The sequence below is a fragment of the Misgurnus anguillicaudatus genome, chromosome 24 (assembly GCF_027580225.2).
Source record: "Misgurnus anguillicaudatus chromosome 24, ASM2758022v2, whole genome shotgun sequence".
Lineage (NCBI taxonomy): Eukaryota > Metazoa > Chordata > Actinopteri > Cypriniformes > Cobitidae > Misgurnus > Misgurnus anguillicaudatus.
Window position 1 is genome coordinate 8527501 of NC_073360.2, and position 27500 is coordinate 8555000.

General features: G+C 41.3%; 3 protein-coding genes, 1 long non-coding RNA gene and 11 other non-coding genes across 15 annotated transcripts; all 15 read left to right on the forward strand.

Annotated features, from left to right (window-relative positions):
* The first annotated feature begins 390 nt into the window (after positions 1 to 390).
* On the forward strand, positions 391 to 463 carry trnak-cuu (transfer RNA lysine (anticodon CUU)). Its single transcript has one exon. It is a non-coding gene; the product is annotated as a tRNA-Lys (tRNA).
* A 226-nt stretch (positions 464 to 689) lies between these two features.
* Positions 690 to 763, forward strand: trnan-guu (transfer RNA asparagine (anticodon GUU)). Its single transcript has one exon. It is a non-coding gene; the product is annotated as a tRNA-Asn (tRNA).
* A 952-nt stretch (positions 764 to 1715) lies between these two features.
* On the forward strand, positions 1716 to 1788 carry trnak-cuu (transfer RNA lysine (anticodon CUU)). Its single transcript has one exon. It is a non-coding gene; the product is annotated as a tRNA-Lys (tRNA).
* A 226-nt stretch (positions 1789 to 2014) lies between these two features.
* On the forward strand, positions 2015 to 2088 carry trnan-guu (transfer RNA asparagine (anticodon GUU)). The gene has a single exon. It is a non-coding gene; the product is annotated as a tRNA-Asn (tRNA).
* Positions 2089 to 3040: 952 nt separating this feature from the next.
* trnak-cuu (transfer RNA lysine (anticodon CUU)) lies at positions 3041 to 3113 on the forward strand. Its single transcript has one exon. It is a non-coding gene; the product is annotated as a tRNA-Lys (tRNA).
* A 226-nt stretch (positions 3114 to 3339) lies between these two features.
* On the forward strand, positions 3340 to 3413 carry trnan-guu (transfer RNA asparagine (anticodon GUU)). The gene has a single exon. It is a non-coding gene; the product is annotated as a tRNA-Asn (tRNA).
* Positions 3414 to 4365: 952 nt separating this feature from the next.
* On the forward strand, positions 4366 to 4438 carry trnak-cuu (transfer RNA lysine (anticodon CUU)). Its single transcript has one exon. It is a non-coding gene; the product is annotated as a tRNA-Lys (tRNA).
* Positions 4439 to 4664: 226 nt separating this feature from the next.
* On the forward strand, positions 4665 to 4738 carry trnan-guu (transfer RNA asparagine (anticodon GUU)). Its single transcript has one exon. It is a non-coding gene; the product is annotated as a tRNA-Asn (tRNA).
* A 952-nt stretch (positions 4739 to 5690) lies between these two features.
* trnak-cuu (transfer RNA lysine (anticodon CUU)) lies at positions 5691 to 5763 on the forward strand. Its single transcript has one exon. It is a non-coding gene; the product is annotated as a tRNA-Lys (tRNA).
* A 7352-nt stretch (positions 5764 to 13115) lies between these two features.
* LOC141361761 (uncharacterized) lies at positions 13116 to 13796 on the forward strand. Its single transcript, XR_012367944.1, has 3 exons — positions 13116 to 13310; positions 13508 to 13582; positions 13669 to 13796. It is a non-coding gene; the product is annotated as an uncharacterized lncRNA (long non-coding RNA).
* A 1265-nt stretch (positions 13797 to 15061) lies between these two features.
* LOC141361680 (uncharacterized) lies at positions 15062 to 18291 on the forward strand. Its single transcript, XM_073863330.1, has 5 exons — positions 15062 to 15548; positions 15703 to 16030; positions 16133 to 16934; positions 17034 to 17243; positions 17327 to 18291. Exons 1-5 carry the CDS (start codon positions 15073 to 15075, stop codon positions 18289 to 18291), a joined length of 2781 nt encoding a protein of 926 aa, XP_073719431.1. The 5' UTR covers positions 15062 to 15072.
* Positions 18292 to 18374: 83 nt separating this feature from the next.
* Positions 18375 to 20884, forward strand: LOC129438809 (uncharacterized). The gene is made up of 2 exons (XM_055197722.2): positions 18375 to 18498; positions 19742 to 20884. The coding sequence occupies exons 1-2, from the start codon at positions 18421 to 18423 to the stop codon at positions 20768 to 20770; spliced, it is 1107 nt and encodes a 368-aa protein (XP_055053697.2). The 5' UTR covers positions 18375 to 18420; the 3' UTR covers positions 20771 to 20884.
* A 1039-nt stretch (positions 20885 to 21923) lies between these two features.
* LOC141361681 (uncharacterized) lies at positions 21924 to 24387 on the forward strand. The gene is made up of 2 exons (XM_073863331.1): positions 21924 to 22001; positions 23245 to 24387. The coding sequence occupies exons 1-2, from the start codon at positions 21924 to 21926 to the stop codon at positions 24271 to 24273; spliced, it is 1107 nt and encodes a 368-aa protein (XP_073719432.1). The 3' UTR covers positions 24274 to 24387.
* Positions 24388 to 26189: 1802 nt separating this feature from the next.
* trnak-cuu (transfer RNA lysine (anticodon CUU)) lies at positions 26190 to 26262 on the forward strand. The gene has a single exon. It is a non-coding gene; the product is annotated as a tRNA-Lys (tRNA).
* Positions 26263 to 26488: 226 nt separating this feature from the next.
* Positions 26489 to 26562, forward strand: trnan-guu (transfer RNA asparagine (anticodon GUU)). The gene has a single exon. It is a non-coding gene; the product is annotated as a tRNA-Asn (tRNA).
* Positions 26563 to 27500: the final 938 nt, after the last annotated feature.

The window sequence follows — 27500 nt, forward strand, 5'->3', positions numbered from 1 at the left end:
TATTAAAGTTCAAAGACTGGAATTTAAAAAACTGTGTAAAGAAGTACCTTGGTGCCACCAAAAGGAACACGTCCAAGCCGAAACCCAGTTGTAACTGTGACTGAAAGTGGTCTGAAAGAGGTTATTGTCTCAGGGCAAGCTCGCGCTACAGGGCCGTGAGAGTAACTGAAGTGGTGTGGCGCTCACACTGCATGACAAGATTCCTGTCATCTGCCACAAGCCAGAGGTCTCGCAGCAGACCTTGAATATTCTGCCTGCGATAGCGCGCTCCGTCCAGTGGCCACGTAGATCGAGCTTGCCTTCACTTGTGCAACATGCAAGGCATCTGCTTTTTGCTTTTCCATCGAGAAGAGGACACCTTGAGATCAGATACAGAAACATGCAACCGCAGCCCGGCTAGCTCAGTCGGTAGAGCATGAGACTCTTAATCTCAGGGTCGTGGGTTCGAGCCCCACGTTGGGCGTGTCAGCTGCTTCTCTCGTTGGAGCTCTTCTTTGCAGCCCTGGGTTCCATGTCGTGGGAACTTCAGAAAAATCCTGACCAAGGCGTCTTTGCGTTTCTGTTGCAAAAGAGGTTTCCCATGCTCTCCTGTGTACACGGTTGTGTCTCCACTCTTCGCGTTATCCTTTTCGCCCGCTGACAAGAGCCCTCTGATGTGTCTCCCACCATCCCACCTCACGCTGTCGTCCGTCTCTGTGGCGCAATCGGTTAGCGCGTTCGGCTGTTAACCGAAAGGTTGGTGGTTCGAGCCCACCCAGGGACGTTGGAAGCTTTTCAATGACACGCAGAGCGCCACAGGGCCATTTCAGCCTTGTAGCCATCTGAAAGACAATAGGTTCTTCTTCTTCACTTGTGCCACTTCACTGGGTTTTTGAAGGATTTATTTACAGGAATGTATGATCAGAGTCTTAAAGCTCAAAGACCCGGAATTTAAAAAACTGTGTAAAGAAGTACCTTGGTGCCACCAAAAGGAACAAGTCCAAGCCGAAACCCAGTTGTAACCGTGACTGAAAGAGGTTATTGCTCTAGGGCATGCTCACGCTACAGGACTGTGAGAGTAACTGAAGTGTTGTGGCGCTCACACTGCACGACAAGGTTCCTGTCATCTGCCACGAGCCAGAGGTCTCGCAGCAGACCTTGAATATTCTGCCTGCGATAGCGCGCTCCGTCCAGTGGCCACCGAGCTTGCCTTAACTTGTGCAACATGCAAGGCATCTGCTTTTTGCTGTTCCATCGAGAAGGGGACACCTTGTGACTGGGCTCTTTCACTTGTGCCACTGCACTGGGATTTTGAAGGATTAATTTAAAGGACTGTCTGATCAGAGTATTAAAGTTCAAAGACTGGAATTTAAAAAACTGTGTAAAGAAGTACCTTGGTGCCACCAAAAGGAACACGTCCAAGCCGAAACCCAGTTGTAACTGTGACTGAAAGTGGTCTGAAAGAGGTTATTGTCTCAGGGCAAGCTCGCGCTACAGGGCCGTGAGAGTAACTGAAGTGGTGTGGCGCTCACACTGCATGACAAGATTCCTGTCATCTGCCACGAGCCAGAGGTCTCGCAGCAGACCTTGAATATTCTGCCTGCGATAGCGCGCTCCATCCAGTGGCCACGTAGATCGAGCTTGCCTTCACTTGTGCAACATGCAAGGCATCTGCTTTTTGCTTTTCCATCGAGAAGAGGACACCTTGAGATCAGATACAGAAACATGCAACCGCAGCCCGGCTAGCTCAGTCGGTAGAGCATGAGACTCTTAATCTCAGGGTCGTGGGTTCGAGCCCCACGTTGGGCGTGTCAGCTGCTTCTCTCGTTGGAGCTCTTCTTTGCAGCCCTGGGTTCCATGTCGTGGGAACTTCAGAAAAATCCTGACCAAGGCGTCTTTGCGTTTCTGTTGCAAAAGAGGTTTCCCATGCTCTCCTGTGTACACGGTTGTGTCTCCACTCTTCGCGTTATCCTTTTCAGCCGCTGACAAGAGCCCTCTGATGTGTCTCCCACCATCCCACGTCACGCTGCCGTCCGTCTCTGTGGCGCAATCGGTTAGCGCGTTCGGCTGTTAACCGAAAGGTTGGTGGTTCGAGCCCACCCAGGGACGTTGGAAGCTTTTCAATGACACGCAGAGCGCCACAGGGCCATGTCAGCCTTGTAGCCATCTGAAAGACAATAGGTTCTTCTTCTTCACTTGTGCCACTTCACTGGGTTTTTGAAGGATTTATTTACAGGAATGTATGATCAGAGTCTTAAAGCTCAAAGACCCGGAATTTAAAAAACTGTGTAAAGAAGTACCTTGGTGCCACCAAAAGGAACAAGTCCAAGCCGAAACCCAGTTGTAACCGTGACTGAAAGAGGTTATTGCTCTAGGGCATGCTCACGCTACAGGACTGTGAGAGTAACTGAAGTGTTGTGGTGCTCACACTGCACGACAAGGTTCCTGTCATCTGCCACGAGCCAGAGGTCTCGCAGCAGACCTTGAATATTCTGCCTGCGATAGCGCGCTCCGTCCAGTGGCCACCGAGCTTGCCTTAACTTGTGCAACATGCAAGGCATCTGCTTTTTGCTGTTCCATCGAGAAGGGGACACCTTGTGACTGGGCTCTTTCACTTGTGCCACTGCACTGGGATTTTGAAGGATTAATTTAAAGGACTGTCTGATCAGAGTATTAAAGTTCAAAGACTGGAATTTAAAAAACTGTGTAAAGAAGTACTTTGGTGCCACCAAAAGGAACACGTCCAAGCCGAAACCCAGTTGTAACTGTGACTGAAAGTGGTCTGAAAGAGGTTATTGTCTCAGGGCAAGCTCGCGCTACAGGGCCGTGAGAGTAACTGAAGTGGTGTGGCGCTCACACTGCATGACAAGATTCCTGTCATCTGCCACGAGCCAGAGGTCTCGCAGCAGACCTTGAATATTCTGCCTGCGATAGCGCGCTCCGTCCAGTGGCCACGTAGATCGAGCTTGCCTTCACTTGTGCAACATGCAAGGCATCTGCTTTTTGCTTTTCCATCGAGAAGAGGACACCTTGAGATCAGATACAGAAACATGCAACCGCAGCCCGGCTAGCTCAGTCGGTAGAGCATGAGACTCTTAATCTCAGGGTCGAGGGTTCGAGCCCCACGTTGGGCGTGTCAGCTGCTTCTCTCGTTGGAGCTCTTCTTTGCAGCCCTGGGTTCCATGTCGTGGGAACTTCAGAAAAATCCTGACCAAGGCGTCTTTGCGTTTCTGTTGCAAAAGAGGTTTCCCATGCTCTCCTGTGTACACGGTTGTGTCTCCACTCTTCGCGTTATCCTTTTCGCCCGCTGACAAGAGCCCTCTGATGTGTCTCCCACCATCCCATGTCACGCAGTCGTCCGTCTCTGTGGCGCAATCGGTTAGCGCGTTCGGCTGTTAACCGAAAGGTTGGTGGTTCGAGCCCACCCAGGGACGTTGGAAGCTTTTCAATGACACGCAGAGCGCCACAGGGCCATGTCAGCCTTGCAGCCATCTGAAAGACAATAGGTTCTTCTTCTTCACTTGTGCCACTTCACTGGGTTTTTGAAGGATTTATTTACAGAAATGTATGATCAGAGTCTTAAAGCTCAAAGACCCGGAATTTAAAAAACTGTGTAAAGAAGTACCTTGGTGCCACCAAAAGGAACAAGTCCAAGCCGAAACCCAGTTGTAACCGTGACTGAAAGAGGTTATTGCTCTAGGGCATGCTCACGCTACAGGACTGTGAGAGTAACTGAAGTGTTGTGGCGCTCACACTGCACGACAAGGTTCCTGTCATCTGCCACGAGCCAGAGGTCTCGCAGCAGACCTTGAATATTCTGCCTGCGATAGCGCGCTCCGTCCAGTGGCCACCGAGCTTGCCTTAACTTGTGCAACATGCAAGGCATCTGCTTTTTGCTGTTCCATCGAGAAGGGGACACCTTGTGACTGGGCTCTTTCACTTGTGCCACTGCACTGGGATTTTGAAGGATTAATTTAAAGGACTGTCTGATCAGAGTATTAAAGTTCAAAGACTGGAATTTAAAAAACTGTGTAAAGAAGTACCTTGGTGCCACCAAAAGGAACACGTCCAAGCCGAAACCCAGTTGTAACTGTGACTGAAAGTGGTCTGAAAGAGGTTATTGTCTCAGGGCAAGCTCGCGCTACAGGGCAGTGAGAGTAACTGAAGTGGTGTGGCGCTCACACTGCATGACAAGATTCCTGTCATCTGCCATGAGCCAGAGGTCTCGCAGCAGACCTTGAATATTCTGCCTGCGATAGCGCGCTCCGTCCAGTGGCCAAGTAGATCGAGCTTGCCTTCACTTGTGCAACATGCAAGGCATCTGCTTTTTGCTTTTCCATCGAGAAGAGGACACCTTGAGATCAGATACAGAAACATGCAACCGCAGCCCGGCTAGCTCAGTCGGTAGAGCATGAGACTCTTAATCTCAGGGTCGTGGGTTCGAGCCCCACGTTGGGCGTGTCAGCTGCTTCTCTCGTTGGAGCTCTTCTTTGCAGCCCTGGGTTCCATGTCGTGGGAACTTCAGAAAAATCCTGACCAAGGCGTCTTTGCGTTTCTGTTGCAAAAGAGGTTTCCCATGCTCTCCTGTGTACACGGTTGTGTCTCCACTCTTCGCGTTATCCTTTTCGGCCGCTGACAAGAGCCCTCTGATGTGTCTCCCACCATCCCACGTCACGCTGCCGTCCGTCTCTGTGGCGCAATCAGTTAGCGCGTTCGGCTGTTAACCGAAAGGTTGGTGGTTCGAGCCCACCCAGGGACGTTGGAAGCTTTTCAATGACACGCAGAGCGCCACAGGGCCATGTCAGCCTTGTAGCCATCTGAAAGACAATAGGTTCTTCTTCTTCACTTGTGCCACTTCACTGGGTTTTTGAAGGATTTATTTACAGGAATGTATGATCAGAGTCTTAAAGCTCAAAGACCCGGAATTTAAAAAACTGTGTAAAGAAGTACCTTGATGCCACCAAAAGGAACAAGTCCAAGCCGAAACCCAGTTGTAACCGTGACTGAAAGAGGTTATTGCTCTAGGGCATGCTCACGCTACAGGACTGTGAGAGTAACTGAAGTGTTGTGGCGCTCACACTGCACGACAAGGTTCCTGTCATCTGCCACGAGCCAGAGGTCTGGCAGCAGACCTTGAATATTCTGCCTGCGATAGCGCGCTTCGTCCAGTGGCCACCGAGCTTGCCTTAACTTGTGCAACATGCAAGGCATCTGCTTTTTGCTGTTCCATCGAGAAGGGGACACCTTGTGACTGGGCTCTTTCACTTGTGCCACTGCACTGGGATTTTGAAGGATTAATTTAAAGGACTGTCTGATCAGAGTATTAAAGTTCAAAGACTGGAATTTAAAAAACTGTGTAAAGAAGTACCTTGGTGCCACCAAAAGGAACACGTCCAAGCCGAAACCCAGTTGTAACTGTGACTGAAAGTGGTCTGAAAAAGGTTATTGTCTCAGGGCAAGCTCGCGCTACAGGGCCGTGAGAGTAACTGAAGTGGTGTGGCGCTCACACTGCATGACAAGATTCCTGTCATCTGCCACGAGCCAGAGGTCTCGCAGCAGACCTTGAATATTCTGCCTGCGATAGCGCGCTCCGTCCAGTGGCCACGTAGATCGAGCTTGCCTTCACTTGTGCAACATGCAAGGCATCTGCTTTTTGCTTTTCCATCGAGAAGAGGACACCTTGAGATCAGATACAGAAACATGCAACCGCAGCCCGGCTAGCTCAGTCGGTAGAGCTTGAGACTCTTAATCTCAAGGTCGTGGGTTCGAGCCCCACGTTGGGCGTGTCAGCTGCTTCTCTCGTTGGAGCTCTTCTTTGCAGCCCTGGGTTCCATGTCGTGGGAACTTCAGAAAAATCCTGACCAAGGCGTCTTTGCGTTTCTGTTGCAAAAGAGGTTTCCCATGCTCTCCTGTGTACACGGTTGTGTCTCCACTCTTCGCGTTATCCTTTTCGGCCGCTGACAAGAGCCCTCTGATGTGTCTCCCACCATCCCACGTTATGCTGCTGTCCGTCTCTGTGGCGCTACCTGTTAGCGCGTTCGGCTGTGTTAGACATCCAATCAGGACGAGCATTTCCTTCTTTGCTAAGCGAATGGCGTTAGCCCGCTTCATCTTTGTGAGGAGTCATTGGCCAATCACGCGTCGTATCTTCATCTTTCTGAGCGAATGGCGTTCGCCAGCTTCATCTTTTCTGAGCGAATGACGTTCTCCCTATTTATCTTTGATCAGCCAATCGCCGCGAATAGTTTTTTCATTCGATGTTGAACTGTACTCCGCGGAACGTCTCTGTATTGCTGTTTATGAAAGTCATAGTGAGGTAAGAAAAACTGCTGCTACAACAACAACAACAACAATAGACTAATACATAATTACATTTCTTTCTAGTATTTAGCTACTTTAATTAAGATGTTTTGGAGTTGATGCGCTGACAACCTGCAGCACTTCTCGTGTTACGTTACTGTCTTTTACGATAAGTTACGTTTAACGTTACATCAACAACAACATTTTCTGATATGTTATGATGCATTTCAGGTATTATTTTTACGTGTCCCATCGCGGTGTCTCATTTACTGTGTCATATGATGAACTTACGTTATATTAACGTCATCAACAGATTCTTATTTAGATTCTTATTACATTCTTTATTTCTATGATTCATTGCGTTGATTGTTTAGTGTTTTGGTCATTTGTTGAATTAATGTGCTGATGAACTTCTGATGTTACTGTCTTGTATAAAAACAACATTAACAATACATTCATGGATCTTTTGCTTTCAGAGTGCTTTAAGATTTGTTTTAAATGTAATTGTTGATTTTGAAAAATGAAGATGGTGTTAGTGTTTAGGGTGTGTTACTGTGTTGCTGTATTTATAGTACTGTAGGACATATAGTAATTCAAGAAGTCAGTTTTGTTTAGTGTTACTATAGAAAAATGTAAGCAGCTTTTTATATGCTTTATATTTTCCAGAGATGTCTAAAAAGTCACACAAAGCCTTGGGGGATGATGAGTGGATGTCACGTCTGCGACGGTTTGCCAGCACAGGGGTTTGGCCCTGTGATGCTGGCAACAGACCTGCTCCCCATCAGAAGAAATGGTTTGAACTCTTTCAGAGGGTATGTACTGACAAAACATATTAATGAGTTAACATGCTTAAACCCATTTAACATAACCTGGAGGTCTTTATTTGTACAGATAGATAAATGTCCAATGCAGGTACTTGGCCAGGCAACACTTTTTGGTGGACCACAGAAATGCCTTTGTGGATTCCACCACGCTAACGTATGCATTTCAGACTTTCAGGTAATCATCTCTTTCATGTCATGTTGCAGTAGAACCACACAACCATTTTTGTCACCAAAACTCATATGCCTTCAATGTACTTTGCTGTGAGATGCAGCAATAAGCACTGACATTTTTCTATTTAGCATGGGTCGATTTGTAGTGGTTAACATTGTATACATTTACAGTACACGTTTTAAACAGTAACGTCAGCTCAGTGTAGTTTTTCAGTGTTGTATACACTTTAACTATGATTTGATCTAAAGTAGTCTTCTTATTGTTAATTTAGCTTGTTATCAGAAATAAACTCTAAATAAATATTATTACAACAAATACTGTAAATGGATTCTGTTGTTACTGATTTTTGTGTTTACCAGAAGTTACTTTTGTTCCACAAAAGCTGTTTATGTTGTTGTTTACCAGAAGTTACTTTTGTTCCACAAAAGCTGTTTATGTTGTTACTGCTGAAACCGTCTATAAAAGACAACAAACCAGACATATCCTCAGATTACAAAGCATATAACCTGTTGAGAAAAAAAATTGAAATGGACATTTGTAAAATTGCCTTTAAAACTGCTGCCTCATCCCAGCCTGCTGTCTCCCAGTCTGCTGCTGCTGCCTCATCCCAGCCTGTTATCTTCCAGTCTGCTGCTGTCCCATCCCAGCCTGCCTTTTCCCAGTCTGCTGCTGCTGCTTCTTCATCCCAGCCTGCCACAGTCCAGTATGCACCAGGCTTTCCTCTTCCGGAGCCTGAGGAGCTTTTGGTATGTGAATTTCACAATAGGAACTTGGCATGAGAAGAAATTAATTTGAAATGCAATTTACTGATTAAAACTACCCTAAAGATGTCATTTTGCTAATATGTTTTTTCTTTATTATTTCAAATTATATCGTTTTAGGCTGTGGATGAGCGAAACATTCCAGGAATGGACCGGGTGGATAGACTGTCTGAGTATTTGGTAGAGCTGAGGTCGAGCACAGGGTTAACCCTCAACAAAAAGCAGGTAAGCAAACATTTTGAATGTCCTAAAATGGAAGAGACAGAAATAAATTCTTATTCAAAAACAAAGAGACTGGACTATACGCCACATTCCAAATTATTATGCACATGCCATTTTTGTTTATTTTTCCAATACAGTCAGTAAGTTTACAAATTTTATTTTACCCTCAACAGTTATACAGTATGACAGTGTGGATGTTATTCTGTTTAAATGAAATAAAAATGTCAAAAGATACTTTAATAAAAATATGCTGTTCCAAATTATTATGCTGAATGCACTTTAACCAAATTTATAATGATATAATGGATTAAAATGATCCAATCAATCTGTCAAATGTGCTGTATGGACAGAGATTTTTTTTCCAAAAAACAAACACCATGTAAATTAAATAATGTATTTATCTTTGACATGTCTTTTACTCTCCTATTAATTAAACTTGTAAGTATACAAGTATAGGTTTTGTCTTTATTTCACTTGAAGATGCTAGTATTGCATCCCTAAGTTGATCTTTTTGCAGCATGGGATTTTGTATTATCCTTCATGAAAGTAAATTTATTTCAGAATATATGATTCCTTTTATATCTCATAAAAATCCAATCTTTTAGGAACTCTACATATCTTCTAGATGTCCTTTTGACCATCTTGCTTCCCAATATTCCAGTCCAAATCATTACTCTGCCACCTCTCCCTAATGTTAAAGTCTTGTTTGAATCTAGTGGCTATACACCAGCAGGTTTGAAATACACGTTTGCTTCTTAATGGTGGCTTTTTATCGCTGCCTTTTCCTAATATTTTCCTAAAAAATATTTTTAAAAGCCTTTATATAGTCAAATGTTTCTGTACTGTGAATCACTCACAAATCATTTAATAGTTCAATGATCTCTATTTACATCCACCAAATATAAATTGTTATAGGAAATAATTTGCTTTTTTAAGATAATGAACACTTTTTTGTCTTTAGAAAGATCTTTTTCATACTACTATTGAATGAGAACTACACCTTGCTTAATAATTTGGAACAGCATATTTTGCATATTTTTCAAAGTATTAAAGTGTCTTATGACATTTTTTATTTCATTTAAATATAACAACATCCTCACTGTCATATAACTGTTAAGGGTCAAATAAAATGTGTAAAATAACTGTATGGGAAAAATAGACAAAAATGGCATGTGCATAATAATAATAATAATAATAATAAACGTGGTGTATATGTTAAATGAACTTTTTACTAATTTATTCTTTCAGGTTGATGACATTGTGTGCCTGTGGCAGAGCCTGCTTGAATACGACAAGCAGCATGTGAAGTTTCCTTTCAGATACCAGGACAGGCTGACCACAGGGAGGTTCAGGTCCCCAAAAAAGAAGGCCGTTTTCATCCCTGGAGTAGACAGCGTGAAACGATGTGTGTTGGGGTCCACAGCATCACCTGTCCAATGGCCAGACTGCTGTCGTCTTGTCGAGGCAATTTTCATCAGGCTCTGTCGCATACATCAAAGTCCAAAGAAGAACGAAAAAGGATCATGCAGTCGCTGGTCTCTCATTTTAAATGACTACCGCAAGATCCGGCAGCTGATCCTTTCTAATGGCGCCATCCTGCAGGACACTACTCTCCAGCTAGTAGAAGTCAATCAGACCACTCTGATCAATTGGCATAATAATAAGTTTAAGAAGCAAGATCAAACTCTTCTGCTTCAGGGAATTGATCTGCCTGACCCTTTTAGTGTTGCTGCTGAGGCTCTCCCACCTGCCAGTGTTCGTGCTGTTGCTCCACCTCAGGTCCAGGGAGAACAACATAATTACAACCTTCCACAGAGCACAGCTGGGCAAGCAAAACTGAAAAGGCGCACTTCGTGCAGTACAACTGAGGCGGTTAAAGCTAAGCAGACCCCCTAAGGCCAATAATTCCCAGGCCTGTTGGCAACACACAACAAGTTCCTTTCTTTGCCAGCCCGACGGTCACACTTGCCTCCCACAGTACCCCTACCTACACACTGATTGCTGTCCCTCAAAACCCTCTTCCTACAGCCCCAGGTACTTTAAATGTAAATCCAAAACACATTTATGTCCTCCCTCCTACAGCTACAGTCAGTCAATCTGAACACACTGCCCCTCGTCCGTACCACAGGAAGGTTGAGGCAAACACCTGTAGGAAGTGTGGGCAGTTTAGAACCACAGTGACCGGGCACAGCCAGTATAGAGGGACAATGTGTGTATATGTATATACTAATATGTATATAGTTTTATAAAGTTTATGCCTTTGTCTTTTATTATTTATTTATTTTTATTGTGTTTGCAAAGTTTTACTGTTTTTCATGTTTATTTTCAAATAAATTATTAGCTATATATATATATATATATATATATATATATATATATATATATATATATATATATATATATATATATATATATATATATATATATATATATTAGCAAATCATTTATTTGAAAATAAACATGAAAAACAGTAAAACTTGTTTTAACATTTTTTGGTAAAAATAAAGCATTTTATTGATCATATTGCATGATAAACATTTAGTTAAATAAAACATGTTATTGATCATACAGCATTGACTTGTCTTTACTTTTGTAATTATAAATATATTTATATTTACACATATATATTTATATTTACACACACACACACACACACATGTATGTATGTATATGTATATGTATGTATATATATGTATGTGTGTGTGTGTGTGTGTGTGTGTGTGTGTGTGTGTGTGTGTGTGTGTGTGTGTGTGTGTGTGTGTGTGTGTGTGTGTGTGTGTGTGTGATCATTCAAACCATATTCATATGGGTAATAAATGTATATAAAACATGCATACCATGCAATGAAAAAATCTTTTAATGAAATAAGTGTTAAGGCATGAAAGCGCACAACATTTGAATACATTTTATGCAGTTTCCAGTAAAAAACGTATCATTTTCAATTCCACAGATATTAACGTGGGTGACAAGTAAATAATCTTTATTTACAATCAGCATTCTTTTTAGACTACTGGATGATTTCAAACTTGTCAGAGGTGGGCCTCGAACCAACGCAATTCACATCAGCGTTTTGCCCTGTGAAAAGGTATGGCTTAATTTTTCAAATTTTCTCCTTTTCTCTTCATTTTTTCTCTTTTTTCTCCCTATTTATCTTTGATCAGCCAATCGCCGCGAATAGTTTTTTCATTCGATGTTTAACTGTACTGCGCGGAACGTCTCTGTATTGCTGTTTATGAAAGTCATAGTGAGGTAAGAAAAACTGCTGCTACAACAACAACAACAACAACAATAGACTAATACATAATTACATTTCTTTCTAGTATTTAGCTACTTTAATTAAGATGTTTTGGAGTTGATGCGCTGACAACCTGCAGCACTTCTCGTGTTACGTTACTGTCTTTTACGATAAGTTACGTTTACATCAACAACAACATTTTCTGATATGTTATGATGCATTTAAGGTATTTTTGACGTGTCCCATCGCGGTGTCTCATTTACTGTGTCCTATGATGAACTTACGTTATATTAACGTATAGATTCTTATTTAGATTCTTATTACATTCTTTATTTCTATGATTCATTGCGTTGATTGTTTAGTGTTTTGGTCATTTGCTGAATTAATGTGCTGATGAACTTCTGATGTTACTGTCTTGTATAAAAACAACATTAACAATACATTCATGGATCTTTTGCTTTCAGAGTGCTTTAAGATTTGTTTTAAATGTAATTGTTGATTTTGAAAAATGAAGATGGTGTTAGTGTTTAGGGTGTGTTACTGTGTTGCTGTATTTATAGTACTGTAGGACATATAGTAATTCAAGAAGTCAGTTTTGTTTAGTGTTACTATAGAAAAATGTAAGCAGCTTTTTATATGCTTTATATTTTCCAGAGATGTCTAAAAAGTCACACAAAGCCTTGGGGGATGATGAGTGGATGTCACGTCTGCGACGGTTTGCCAGCACAGGGGTTTGGCCCTCTGATGCTGGCAACAGACCTGCTCCCCGTCAGAAGAAATGGTTTGAACTCTTTCAGAGGGTATGTACTGACAAAACATATTAATGAGTTAACATGCTTAAACCCATTTAACATAACCTGGAGGTCTTTATTTGTACAGATAGATAAATGTCCAATGCAGGTACGTGGCCAGGCAACACTTTTTGGTGGACCACAGAAATGCCTTTGTGGATTCCACCACGCTAAGGTATGTTTTTCAGACTTTCAGGTAATCATCTCTTTCATGTCATGTTGCAGTAGAACCACACAACCATTTTTGTCACCAAAACTCATATGCCTTCAATGTGCTTTGCTGTGAGATGCAGCAATAAGCACTGACATTTTTCTATTTAGCATGGGTCGATTTGTAGTTGTTAACATTGTATACATTTATAGTACACATTTTAAACAGTAACGTTAGCTCAGTGTAGTTTTTCATTGTTGTATACACTTTAACTATGATTTGATCTAAAGTAGTCTTCTTATTGTTAATTTAGCTTGTTATCAGAAATAAACTCTAAATAAATATTATTACAACAAATACTGTAAATGGATTCTGTTGTTACTGATTTTTGTGTTTACCAGAAGTTACTTTTGTTCCACAAAAGCTGTTTATGTTGTTACTGCTGAAACCGTCTATAAAAGACAACAAACCAGACATATCCTCAGTTTACAAAGCATATAACCTGTTGAGGAAAAATTGAAATGGACATTTGTAAAATTGCCTTTAAAACCTAAAGAGATCAGTTATTACAGTGTGTTGTATTTATAAAACTTATGCATACCGTTTCTGCCCTCAAACTTTTGCTGGTGTACAGAGATGGATTTTGGATTAAATGTATAAATGTCTGTGAATGTAAGATTTTTCAATGCCGTTGCTTATTTTGAACTTTAAAAAAGTAACATGACTGAAAGGTGATTCATATTTGTTTATTGTTCTTTTACCAGGTCACAAGTGTTCCACCTGCAACAACTGCTCCATCTTCCTCCACTTCTACATTTGTCCCGGCCTCTACCTCATCCCCAACCATTACACGACCTGCACTTAACTTATCAATGGTAACACATTATTTTAATATTTTAGTAGATTACCTACTCCACAAGCAATTATTTCTGGAATCTCCCCAAAGCCTTTTTATTGGTTGGCTGGAAAATTGTTTGTGTTTTGTAGGATTGGTTAATTCATATTCTTAAATTTCTTTTGTATGTAAGATATAACATGAATGACAAACTGTTCTATATTCTCAATCCTTTAGTTTACAAAGCCACGATTTGGAGGATCCATTAGTTCAACAGCCAAACCCAACCTAAATGTACCAAGGCGGGTCCAGGTAATTTAAAAAGACCTTAATATGTTTTCTCAATATCACATCATTATTATGTTGACATTAATAATGTACAATATGTATCTTTACAGACTTGTAGTCATAGTCCTTCTCCTTCAACCAGCCATTTAGTGAGTCCTCTTGCCGCCAGACCTGCTCCTTTATCCAGTCCTTCAACTCCCCTCATTCCTTCACCTGGTGCCAGATCTGCTCCTTTAGCCAGTCCTTCACCTGCCGCGAGACCTGCTCCTTCATCCAGTCCTTCACCTGCCGCCAGACCTGCACCTTCATCCAGTCTTTCACCTGCCGCCAGACCTGCTCCTTCAGGCAGTCCTTCACCTGTCACCAGACCTGCTCCTTCATCCAGTCCTTCACCTGCCGCCAGACCTGCAACTAGTCCTGCTCTTACATCCTTAGTGAGTGCACTTCTATTTTTGCATCTGTAATAACCTTTGTGTGAAGTACATGTATATATGTCTCAATCTATAATTTGGGGTACATTTCACATCAACAAAAAGTACAGAACAAATATACTTTCTCAATAAAGTTACTGTTGTATTTTAGTTTATATATTTTATATATTATAGATTTTAATAATACATTACATTATTAAACATTATTTTGACAAGAGAAATTATATTTTCCCTAGTAATTTTCAGCTGTGTTATAGACACACTGTAACACATGTATCTAAGTGTTTTTTATCTGTTCTGCCATATGTACAGTAATTGTATTAAAGTAATTTTAAGGACCAGTTATGCAGATATTGTTGTGGTTTTCTTTTTGGTTATTTAAGAATAAAATACTAAAGCAGTGAGTTTCATTTTGGAAAGATAGACTTTTGTTAGCCGGACAATATGTAAGCTCAATACAATAGTCTCATGTTCTGGCTTGTTACACGTAATAGAATAACCTAAATATATAATGGTAAACTAATTGATACAACTGGTTATATTCATATAGATTACACTTGATTCCTTTATATTTTGATTAATAAAACTTTATTCAATATCCAGGAACATTTTAAAGGGACAGTTCACCCAAAAATGAAACTTCTGTCATCATTTATTCACTCTCATGCTGTTACAAACCCATATAAATGTCTTTGTTCTGATGAACACAAAGGAAGATATTAAAAAAAATGTTTGTAACCAAACCGTTCATGGACCCCATTTACTTCCATAGTATCATTTCTCCTACTTTGGAAGTAAATGGGATCCAAGAACGGTTTGGTTACAAACATTTTTTTTAATATCTTCCTTTGTGTTCATCAGAACAAAGACATTTATATGGGTTTGTAACAGCATGAGAGTGAATAAATGATGACAGAAGTTTCATTTTTGGGTGAACTATCCCTTTAATGTTAACATTTCTATTAAATGTTCCCTAAATTGAAGAATTACTCATATGCAAACTTGAAAGAAACAATGTTGTAATATAAATATTGCATTTCTATTGTTTCATTGCTTTTAAATCAGGAGGATGTTGCCTCTTCTATGCCTGGCCCTGCACCCAGCCCTGCTCCTACAGCCGAGCCAGATCCATTTTGGCTGCCTCCTGAAATGAGGAAGACAATACCCTCACAGGATCAGCGATGGATTGCCTCTGCACTTTTTCATGCTGGCAGACTTCGGACAGACTTGAAGTTCTGGTATGAGCCACCAGTCCCTTCTCTCATCTACCACCAGGCTCCATCTCCAGACCGCTTTTTTAATCACAGGCTTCTGGTATGGATGCCGTACCACTTGTGGAGGTTTAAACTGTTCTGTCCTACATGTGGGAAGCAGCTGACTGGCTATGGCATTCACAAGAGAGCACGGAAGGTCCTGGACATCGACAGGTACTACCTAATGGTAACAGAGACTCTCAGGTGTACGGTTTGTCGCCTGAATTACCTGTCAACCAGTCAGACTGTCCTGGACCAGCTCGACTTGCCTCATAGAAGACTATTCCGTCTGATTTTGACACAGAAGTGAGTTACAATCTACACACATCTTATAATGAGTTTATAGTATTGATGTAAATAATTCATGGTTAATGAAATTTGTAATATGTGTTAAATGGATAACAAATGTTTAATTTAGCTTGAAATAATGATTGAAGCAAATCCTCTCTTTTACACAAAGGTATGCGTGTGACATTCGTGTTATCCGCATGCTAAGGGAGCGGACTCTGGGCAACAGCCCCACCAGACTTGTGAAGCAGCTAAGGGAAAACCATGGGGAGGAGTGGCTTGACCGCTTGGCGCACTATATGGAGGAGTGTGCTGGTTTTCTCAAAAGCCCCAGCCTCTTACCTGTTGTGTGCCAGAAGCCTCCAGAGCCCATCGATGTCCCCACCAGCAAGTGGCTGCTGTCAGTTTATGGGAGGGACATTATCAGCCGTATAGACCATATCAGGGCTAGCATTACCTCCACGTTTGGGACCGTTTTAAAAATGGACTCAACCAAACAGGTCATTGGTTAAGAATTTTACTGGTGTTTACATTTTTAAGTTTGAAAATTATGTGTGCTGTATTTCAATACACATTTTTAATTTTTATTTTGTTGATTTTAGATCACAAAAAAGTTGGCAGGCAAAGCCAGGGGAACGGCACAGTGGGTGACATCTGTTGGTAATGAAACAGGCCAAATTTTAATCAGTGTCCTGACCGCTCAGGAAGGTGCAGGACTTGACACAATGGTCATCGGCTTGATTGAAAGGTACAGTAGGGCGGCCGTGGCTCCACCAGTGCTGCTGTACGTGGACTGTGGGTGCTGTGTAGAGAAGGGGCAGAGCAAGCTACAGGCCAGATTTGGAGGATGGCCTGACCTCATTATCAGGCTAGATATCTGGCATTTCATGCGTCGACTGGCAGTGGGCTGCACCACTGATGCCCATCCTCTCTACCCAATATTCATGTCACGTGTCTCAGCGTGCATTTTTGAGTGGGACCCACATGATGTTGCGTTGTTACGGCGGGCAAAGAGAGAGCAGCTGCAGCAGGAAGGTCTGCCTTTCATCACAGATGACCTCGTGAACCGGCGCATTACCAAGACAGAGCTGGCGCTCTATTGCCGTCGGAGGACCCGTGGGGTGGAGTCCACAACCCGCCACATTGACAGGCTTTTGCAGGAACTGAAGGAGAAGGGGAGAGATCTGATGGGAGTTCCTCTGCTGGACACAGTGAGGATGGAGCACATCTGGCGTGTTCAGAGGAGGCATGTAAAGTGCATTCAGGATCCGCCAGGTGTGTTTCTATACACAGAGACAGGCACCACCACCACCAAGGGAGGGATAGTTCTTACCAAGTACAGGTGTGCTAGGGGCTCGACCTCCCTTGAGTCTTTCCACTGCCACCTAAACAGGTTCATTCCAGGTTTGTGGCTCATTTTTATTGCAGTATAGTCATATTCAACACAATGAAATAATGTCACTTATACCATTTTCATGCTTTTGATTGTTCACTTCTTTACAGGCACCAGTGCTAACACACTGAATTTTCAGTTGTATCTCCTGGAAGTCTTGAACAGGTGGAACCAAGACCGGGCAGCAGCAGCAATCAAAACAAAACCCTCACCTCTTCTTACCTACGCAGGGCAGGTGGTGCAAAGCATCAACAACAACAGCCTAGTTGTTTTTGGAGAGAAGCTTGTGCCCACCTTCCAACCTCCTACACAGTACACTGGTAAGACTCTGACAATCTTTTCTAAGGCAGAGGGGTTTCTGCTAATGGCAAATTTTTTAACTAATCTGCATTCTGATTTTAAGGGGAACTAATCGGAGTAGACTATTTACTAAGTCAAACTGGGCAGCCACTTCAGTCAGTGGATCCTGACTCTGAGCAGACAGACCAGCTGCTGGAGGAAGTGAACGTAGACGAGCAGGATGAGGGATTTGAGGAGGATGTCATTGAAGACCCAACGATGAGTTTCCTCTTTGAAGATGAAGCTGACTGGAACCCACCCACAGTTGGCTCATCCCAGCCTGCCTTTTCCCAGTCTGCTGCTGCCTCATCCCAGCCTGTCATTCCCCAGTTTGCTGCTGCCTCATCCCGGCCTGTCATCTCCCAGTCTGCTGCTGCCTCATCCCAGCCTGTCATTCCCCAGTCTGCTGCTGCCTCATCACAGCCTGTCATCTCCCAGTCTGCTGCTGCCTCATCCCAGCCTGTTATTCCCCAGTCTGCTGCTGCCTCATCCCAGCCTGTCATTCCCCAGTCTGCTGCTGCCTCATCACAGCCTGTCATCTCCCAGTCTGCTGCTGCCTCATCCCAGCCTGTCATTCCCCAGTCTGCTGCTGCCTCATCCCAGCCTGTCATCTCCCAGTCTGCTTCTGCCTCATCCCAGCCTGTCATCCCCCAGTCTGCTGCTGCCTCATCCCGGCCTGTCATCTCCCAGTCTGCTGCTGCCTCATCCCAGCCTGCTGTCTCCCAGTCTGCTGCTGCCTCATTCCAGCCTGTCATCTTCCAGTCTGCTGCTGTCCCATCCCAGCCTGCCTTTTGCCAGTCTGCTGCTGCTGCCTCATCCCAACCTGCTGTCTCCCAGTCTGCTGCTGCTGCCTCATCCCAGCCTGTTATCTTCCAGTCTTCTGCTGTCCCATCCCAGCCTGCCTTTTCCCAGTCTGCTGCTGCTGCTTCCTCATCCCAGCCTGCCACAGTCCAGTATGCACCAGGCTTTCCTCTTCTGGAGCCTGAGGAGCTTTTGGTATGTGAATTTCACAATAGGAACTTGGCATGAGAAGAAATTAATTTGAAATACAATTTACTGATTAAAACTACCCTAAAGATGTCATTTTGCTAATATGTTTTTTCTTTATTATTTCAAATTATATCGTTTTAGGCTGTGGATGAGCGAAACATTCCAGGAATGGACCGGGTGGATAGACTGTCTGAGTATTTGGTAGAGCTGAGGACGAGCACAGGGTTAACCCTCAACAAAAAGCAGGTAAGCAAACATTTTGAATGTCCTAAAATGGAAGAGACAGAAATAAATTCTTATTCAAAAACAAAGAGACTGGACTGTACGCCACATTCCAAATTATTATGCACATGCCATTTTTGTTTATTTTTCCAATACAGTCAGTAAGTTTACAAATTTTATTTTACCCTCAACAGTTATACAGTATGACAGTGTGGATGTTATTCTGTTTAAATGAAATAAAAATGTCAAAAGATACTTTAATAAAAATATGCTGTTCCAAATTATTATGCTGAATGCACTTTAACCAAATTTATAATGATATAATGGATTAAAATGATCCAATCAATCTGTCAAATGTGCTGTATGGACAGAGAATTTTTTTCCAAAAAACAAACACCATGTAAATTAAAAAATGTGTTTATCTTTGACATGTCTTTTACTCTCCTATTAATTAAACGTGTAAGTATACAAGTATAGGTTTTGTCTTTATTTCACTTGAAGATGCTAGTATTGCATCCCTAAGTTGATGTTTTTGCAGCATGGGATTGTGTATTATCCTTCATGAAAGTAAATTTATTTCAGAATATATGACTCCTTTTATATCTCATAAAAATCCAATCTTTTAGGAACTCTACATATCTTCTAGATGTCCTTTTGACCATCTTGCTTCCCAATATTCCAGTCCAAATCATTACTCTGCCACCTCTCCCTAATGTTAAAGTCTTGTTTGAATCTAGTGGCTATACACCAGCAGGTTTGAAATACACGTTTGCTTCTTAATGGTGGCTTTTTTATCGCTGCCTTTTCCTAATATTTTCCTAAAAAATATTTTTAAAAGCCTTTATATAGTCAAATGTTTCTGTACTGTGAATCACTCACAAATCATTTAATAGTTCAATGATCTCTATTTACATCCACCAAATATAAATTGTTATAGGAAATAATTTGCTTTTTTAAGATAATGAACACTTTTTTGTCTTTAGAAAGATCTTTTTCATACTACTATTGAATGAGAACTACACCTTGCTTAATAATTTGGAACAGCATATTTTGCATATTTTTCAAAGTATTAAAGTGTCTTATGACATTTTTTATTTCATTTAAATATAACAACATCCTCACTGTCATATAACTGTTAAGGGTCAAATAAAATGTGTAAAATAACTGTATGGGAAAAATAGACAAAAATGGCATGTGCATAATAATAATATTAATAATAAACGTGGTGTATATGTTAAATGACCTTTTTACCAATTTATTCCTTCAGGTTGATGACATTGTGTGCCTGTGGCAGAGCCTGCTTGAATATGACAAGCAGCGTGTGAAGTTTCCTGCCAGATACCAGGACAGGCTGACCACAGGGAGGTTCAGGTCCCCAAAAAAGAAGGCCGTTTTCATCCCTGGAGTAGACAGCGTGAAACGATGTGTGTTGGGGTCCACAGCATCACCTGCCCAATGGCCAGACTGCTGTCGTCTTGTCGAGGCAATTTTCATCAGGCTCTGTCGCATACATCAAAGTCCAAAGAAGAACGAAAAAGGTTCATGCAGTCGCTGGTCTCTCATTTTAAATGACTACCGCAAGATCCGGCAGCTGATCCTTTCTAATGGCGCCATCATGCAGGACACTACTCTCCAGCTAGTAGAAGTCAATCAGACCACTCTGATCAATTGGCATAATAAGAAGTTTAAGAACCAAGATCAAACTCTTCTGCTTCAGGGAATTGATCTGCCTGACCCTTTTAGTGTTGCTGCTGAGGCTCTCCCACCTGCCAGTGTTCGTGCTGTTGCTCCACCTCAGGTCCAGGGAGAACAACATAATTACAACCTTCCACAGAGCACAGCTGGGCAAGCAAAACTGAAAAGGCGCACTTCGTGCAGTACAACTGAGGCGGTTAAAGCTAAGCAGACACCCCTAAGGCCAATAATTCCCAGGCCTGTTGGCAACACACAACAAGTTCCTGTCTTTGCCAGCCCGACGGTCACACTTGCCTCCCACAGTACCCCTACCTACACACTGATTGTTGTCCCTCAAAACCCTCTTCCTACAGCCCCAGGTACTTTAAATGTAAATCCACAACACAGTTATGTCCTCCCTCCTACAGCCACAGTCAGTCAATCTGAACCCACTGCCCCTCGTCCGTACCACAGGAAGGTTGAGGCAAACACCTGTAGGAAGTGTGGGCAGTTTAGAACCACAGTGACCGGGCACAGCCAGTATAGAGGGACAATCTACTGCCCTGCCACAGAGACTCTAACAAAGGAGCAGTGGCTTGAAAAAGTAAAGAAAAAAAAATAGTTTTACATGTTTATAAATGTATGTGTGTATATGTATATACTAATATGTATATAGTTTTATAAAGTTTATGCCTTTGTCTTTTATTATTTTTATTGTGTTGGCAAAGTTTTACAGTTTTACATGTTTATTTTCAAATAAATTATTTGCTATATATAAGCAAAGAATTTATTTGAAAATAAACATGAAAAACAGTAAAACTTGTTTTAACATTTTTTGGTAAAAATAAAGCATTTTATTGATCATATTGCATGATAAACATTTAGTGAAATAAAACATGTTATTGATCATACAGCATTGACTTGTCTTTACTTTTGTAATTATAAATAAATTTATATTTACATATATATATATATGTATATATATATATATATATATATATATATATATATATATATATATATATATATATATATATATATATATATATATATGTATATGTATATATGTATATGTATATATATATATATATATATATATATATATATATATATATATATATATATATATATATATGTGTATGTATATATATATATATATATATATATATATATATATATATATATATATATATATATATATATATATATATATATATATATATATATATCTGTGTGTATGTGTGTGTGTGTGTGTGTGTGTGTGTGTGTGATCATTCAAACCATATTCATATGGGTAATAAATGTTTATAAAACATGCATACCATGTAATGAAAAAATCTTTTAATGAAATAAGTGTTAAGGCATGAAAGCGCACAACATTTGAATACATTTTTTGCAGTTTCCAGTAAAAAACGTATCATTTTCAATTCCACAGATATTAACGTGGGTGACAAGTAAATAATCTTTATTTACATTCAGCATTCTTTGTAGACTACTGGATGATTTCAAACTTGTCAGAGGTGGGCCTCGAACCAACGCAATTCACATCAGCGTTTTGCCCTGTGAAATACTTAAAAGGGCGATTTTTAAAGAAATATAAACAGCAATACTACAAAAATCATACAAAAATGTTAAAGTATGGCTTAATTTTTCAAATTTTCTCCTTTTCTCTTCATTTTTTCTCTTTTTTCCTTCTCTTTCCTCTTTTTTCCTTCTTCCCCTTCTTTTTCCTTCTCCCCTTCCCCAAACAGACTATTGTTCCCCAGCTTCCAGGAATGGACCGGGTGGATAGACTGTCTGAGTATTTGGTAGAGCTGAGGACGAGCACAGGGTTAACCCTCAACAAAAAGCAGGTAAGCAAACATTTTGAATGTCCTAAAATGGAAGAGACAGAAATAAATTCTTATTCAAAAACAAAGAGACTGGACTGTACGCCACATTCCAAATTATTATGCACATGCCATTTTTGTTTATTTTTCCAATACAGTCAGTAAGTTTACAAATTTTATTTTACCCTCAACAGTTATACAGTATGACAGTGTGGATGTTATTCTGTTTAAATGAAATAAAAATGTCAAAAGATACTTTAATAAAAATATGCTGTTCCAAATTATTATGCTGAATGCACTTTAACCAAATTTATAATGATATAATGGATTAAAATGATCCAATCAATCTGTCAAATGTGCTGTATGGACAGAGAATTTTTTTCCAAAAAACAAACACCATGTAAATTAAAAAATGTGTTTATCTTTGACATGTCTTTTACTCTCCTATTAATTAAACGTGTAAGTATACAAGTATAGGTTTTGTCTTTATTTCACTTGAAGATGCTAGTATTGCATCCCTAAGTTGATGTTTTTGCAGCATGGGATTGTGTATTATCCTTCATGAAAGTAAATTTATTTCAGAATATATGACTCCTTTTATATCTCATAAAAATCCAATCTTTTAGGAACTCTACATATCTTCTAGATGTCCTTTTGACCATCTTGCTTCCCAATATTCCAGTCCAAATCATTACTCTGCCACCTCTCCCTAATGTTAAAGTCTTGTTTGAATCTAGTGGCTATACACCAGCAGGTTTGAAATACACGTTTGCTTCTTAATGGTGGCTTTTTTATCGCTGCCTTTTCCTAATATTTTCCTAAAAAATATTTTTAAAAGCCTTTATATAGTCAAATGTTTCTGTACTGTGAATCACTCACAAATCATTTAATAGTTCAATGATCTCTATTTACATCCACCAAATATAAATTGTTATAGGAAATAATTTGCTTTTTTAAGATAATGAACACTTTTTTGTCTTTAGAAAGATCTTTTTCATACTACTATTGAATGAGAACTACACCTTGCTTAATAATTTGGAACAGCATATTTTGCATATTTTTCAAAGTATTAAAGTGTCTTATGACATTTTTTATTTCATTTAAATATAACAACATCCTCACTGTCATATAACTGTTAAGGGTCAAATAAAATGTGTAAAATAACTGTATGGGAAAAATAGACAAAAATGGCATGTGCATAATAATAATATTAATAATAAACGTGGTGTATATGTTAAATGACCTTTTTACCAATTTATTCCTTCAGGTTGATGACATTGTGTGCCTGTGGCAGAGCCTGCTTGAATATGACAAGCAGCGTGTGAAGTTTCCTGCCAGATACCAGGACAGGCTGACCACAGGGAGGTTCAGGTCCCCAAAAAAGAAGGCCGTTTTCATCCCTGGAGTAGACAGCGTGAAACGATGTGTGTTGGGGTCCACAGCATCACCTGCCCAATGGCCAGACTGCTGTCGTCTTGTCGAGGCAATTTTCATCAGGCTCTGTCGCATACATCAAAGTCCAAAGAAGAACGAAAAAGGTTCATGCAGTCGCTGGTCTCTCATTTTAAATGACTACCGCAAGATCCGGCAGCTGATCCTTTCTAATGGCGCCATCATGCAGGACACTACTCTCCAGCTAGTAGAAGTCAATCAGACCACTCTGATCAATTGGCATAATAAGAAGTTTAAGAACCAAGATCAAACTCTTCTGCTTCAGGGAATTGATCTGCCTGACCCTTTTAGTGTTGCTGCTGAGGCTCTCCCACCTGCCAGTGTTCGTGCTGTTGCTCCACCTCAGGTCCAGGGAGAACAACATAATTACAACCTTCCACAGAGCACAGCTGGGCAAGCAAAACTGAAAAGGCGCACTTCGTGCAGTACAACTGAGGCGGTTAAAGCTAAGCAGACACCCCTAAGGCCAATAATTCCCAGGCCTGTTGGCAACACACAACAAGTTCCTGTCTTTGCCAGCCCGACGGTCACACTTGCCTCCCACAGTACCCCTACCTACACACTGATTGTTGTCCCTCAAAACCCTCTTCCTACAGCCCCAGGTACTTTAAATGTAAATCCACAACACAGTTATGTCCTCCCTCCTACAGCCACAGTCAGTCAATCTGAACCCACTGCCCCTCGTCCGTACCACAGGAAGGTTGAGGCAAACACCTGTAGGAAGTGTGGGCAGTTTAGAACCACAGTGACCGGGCACAGCCAGTATAGAGGGACAATCTACTGCCCTGCCACAGAGACTCTAACAAAGGAGCAGTGGCTTGAAAAAGTAAAGAAAAAAAAATAGTTTTACATGTTTATAAATGTATGTGTGTATATGTATATACTAATATGTATATAGTTTTATAAAGTTTATGCCTTTGTCTTTTATTATTTTTATTGTGTTGGCAAAGTTTTACAGTTTTACATGTTTATTTTCAAATAAATTATTTGCTATATATAAGCAAAGAATTTATTTGAAAATAAACATGAAAAACAGTAAAACTTGTTTTAACATTTTTTGGTAAAAATAAAGCATTTTATTGATCATATTGCATGATAAACATTTAGTGAAATAAAACATGTTATTGATCATACAGCATTGACTTGTCTTTACTTTTGTAATTATAAATAAATTTATATTTACATATATATATATATATCTGTGTGTATGTGTGTGTGTGTGTGTGTGTGTGTGTGTGTGTGATCATTCAAACCATATTCATATGGGTAATAAATGTTTATAAAACATGCATACCATGTAATGAAAAAATCTTTTAATGAAATAAGTGTTAAGGCATGAAAGCGCACAACATTTGAATACATTTTTTGCAGTTTCCAGTAAAAAACGTATCATTTTCAATTCCACAGATATTAACGTGGGTGACAAGTAAATAATCTTTATTTACATTCAGCATTCTTTGTAGACTACTGGATGATTTCAAACTTGTCAGAGGTGGGCCTCGAACCAACGCAATTCACATCAGCGTTTTGCCCTGTGAAATACTTAAAAGGGCGATTTTTAAAGAAATATAAACAGCAATACTACAAAAATCATACAAAAATGTTAAAGTATGGCTTAATTTTTCAAATTTTCTCCTTTTCTCTTCATTTTTTCTCTTTTTTCCTTCTCTTTCCTCTTTTTTCCTTCTTCCCCTTCTTTTTCCTTCTCCCCTTCCCCAAACAGACTATTGTTCCCCAGCTTTGGCGCAATCGGTTAGTGCGTTCGCCTGTTAACCGAAAGGTTGGTGGTTCGAGCCCACCCAGGGACGTTGGAAGCTTTTCAATGACACGCAGAGCGCCACAGGGCCATGTCAGCCTTGTAGCCATCTGAAAGACACTAGGTTCTTCTTCTTCACTTGTGCCACTTCACTGGGTTTTTGAAGGATTTATTTACAGGAATGTATGATCAGAGTCTTAAAGCTCAAAGACCCGGAATTTAAAAAACTGTGTAAAGAAGTACCTTGGTGCCACCAAAAGGAACAAGTCCAAGCCGAAACCCAGTTGTAACCGTGACTGAAAGAGGTTATTGCTCTAGGGCATGCTCACGCTACAGGACTGTGAGAGTAACTGAAGTGTTGTGGCGCTCACACTGCACGACAAGGTTCCTGTCATCTGCCACGAGCCAGAGGTCTCGCAGCAGACCTTGAATATTCTGCCTGCGATAGCGCGCTCCGTCCAGTGGCCACCGAGCTTGCCTTAACTTGTGCAACATGCAAGGCATCTGCTTTTTGCTGTTCCATCGAGAAGGGGACACCTTGTGACTGGGCTCTTTCACTTGTGCCACTGCACTGGGATTTTGAAGGATTAATTTAAAGGACTGTCTGATCAGAGTATTAAAGTTCAAAGACTGGAATTTAAAAAACTGTGTAAAGAAGTACCTTGGTGCCACCAAAAGGAACACGTCCAAGCCGAAACCCAGTTGTAACTGTGACTGAAAGTGGTCTGAAAGAGGTTATTGTCTCAGGGCAAGCTCGCGCTACAGGGCCGTGAGAGTAACTGAAGTGGTGTGGCGCTCACACTGCATGACAAGATTCCTGTCATCTGCCACGAGCCAGAGGTCTCGCAGCAGACCTTGAATATTCTGCCTGCGATAGCGCGCTCCGTCCAGTGGCCACGTAGATCGAGCTTGCCTTCACTTGTGCAACATGCAAGGCATCTGCTTTTTGCTTTTCCATCGAGAAGAGGACACCTTGAGATCAGATACAGAAACATGCAACCGCAGCCCGGCTAGCTCAGTCGGTAGAGCATGAGACTCTTAATCTCAGGGTCGTGGGTTCGAGCCCCACGTTGGGCGTGTCAGCTGCTTCTCTTGTTGGAGCTCTTCTTTGCAGCCCTGGGTTCCATGTCGTGGGAACTTCAGAAAAATCCTGACCAAGGCGTCTTTGCGTTTCTGTTGCAAAAGAGGTTTCCCATGCTCTCCTGTGTACACGGTTGTGTCTCCACTCTTCGCGTTATCCTTTTCGGCCGCTGACAAGAGCCCTCTGATGTGTCTCCCACCATCCCACGTCACGCTGTCGTCCGTCTCTGTGACGCAATCGGTTAGCGCGTTCGGCTGTTAACCGAAAGGTTGGTGGTTCGAGCCCACCCAGGGACGTTGGAAGCTTTTCAATGACACGCAGAGCGCCACAGGGCCATTTCAGCATTGTAGCCATCTGAAAGACAATAGGTTTTTCTTCTTCACTTGTGCCACTTCACTGGGTTTTTGAAGGATTTATTTACAGGAATGTATGATCAGAGTCTTAAAGCTCAAAGACCCGGAATTTAAAAAACTGTGTAAAGAAGTACCTTGGTGCCACCAAAAGGAACAAGTCCAAGCCGAAACCCAGTTGTAACCGTGACTGAAAGAGGTTATTGCTCTAGGGCATGCTCACGCTACAGGACTGTGAGAGTAACTGAAGTGTTGTGGCGCTCACACTGCACGACAAGGTTCCTGTCATCTGCCACGAGCCAGAGGTCTCGCAGCAGACCTTGAATATTCTGCCTGCGATAGCGCGCTCCGTCCAGTGGCCACCGAGCTTGCCTTAACTTGTGCAACATGCAAGGCATCTGCTTTTTGCTGTTCCATCGAGAAGGGGACACCTTGTGACTGGGCTCTTTCACTTGTGCCACTGCACTGGGATTTTGAAGGATTAATTTAAAGGACTGTCTGATCAGAGTATTAAAGTTCAAAGACTGGAATTTAAAAAACTGTGTAAAGAAGTACCTTGGTGCCACCAAAAGGAACACGTCCAAGCCGAAACCCAGTTGTAACTGTGACTGAAAGTGGTCTGAAAGAGGTTATTGTCTCAGGGCAAGCTCGCGCTACAGGGCCGTGAGAGTAACTGAAGTGGTGTGGCGCTCACACTGCATGACAAGATTCCTGTCATCTGCCACGAGCCAGAGGTCTCGCAGCAGACCTTGAATATTCTGCCTGCGATAGCGCGCTCCGTCCAGTGGCCACGTAGATCGAGCTTGCCTTCACTTGTGCAACATGCAAGGCATCTGCTTTTTGCTTTTCCATCGAGAAGAGGACATCTTGAGATCAGATACAGA

Excerpts from the sequence above, each read along its gene's own strand:
- LOC141361680 (XM_073863330.1), top strand. The coding sequence starts at position 15,073 with ATGCCTGGCCCTGCACCCAGCCCTGCTCCTACAGCCGAGCCAGATCCA. Across the intron at positions 16,031-16,132 it reads AAATGGACTCAACCAAACAG|ATCACAAAAAAGTTGGCAGG; the intron begins GTCATTGGTTAA and ends TGTTGATTTTAG. Across the intron at positions 17,244-17,326 it reads ACCTCCTACACAGTACACTG|GGGAACTAATCGGAGTAGAC; the intron begins GTAAGACTCTGA and ends TCTGATTTTAAG.
- LOC129438809 (XM_055197722.2), top strand. The coding sequence starts at position 18,421 with ATGGACCGGGTGGATAGACTGTCTGAGTATTTGGTAGAGCTGAGGACG. Across the intron at positions 18,499-19,741 it reads TAACCCTCAACAAAAAGCAG|GTTGATGACATTGTGTGCCT; the intron begins GTAAGCAAACAT and ends TTATTCCTTCAG.
- LOC141361681 (XM_073863331.1), top strand. The coding sequence starts at position 21,924 with ATGGACCGGGTGGATAGACTGTCTGAGTATTTGGTAGAGCTGAGGACG. Across the intron at positions 22,002-23,244 it reads TAACCCTCAACAAAAAGCAG|GTTGATGACATTGTGTGCCT; the intron begins GTAAGCAAACAT and ends TTATTCCTTCAG.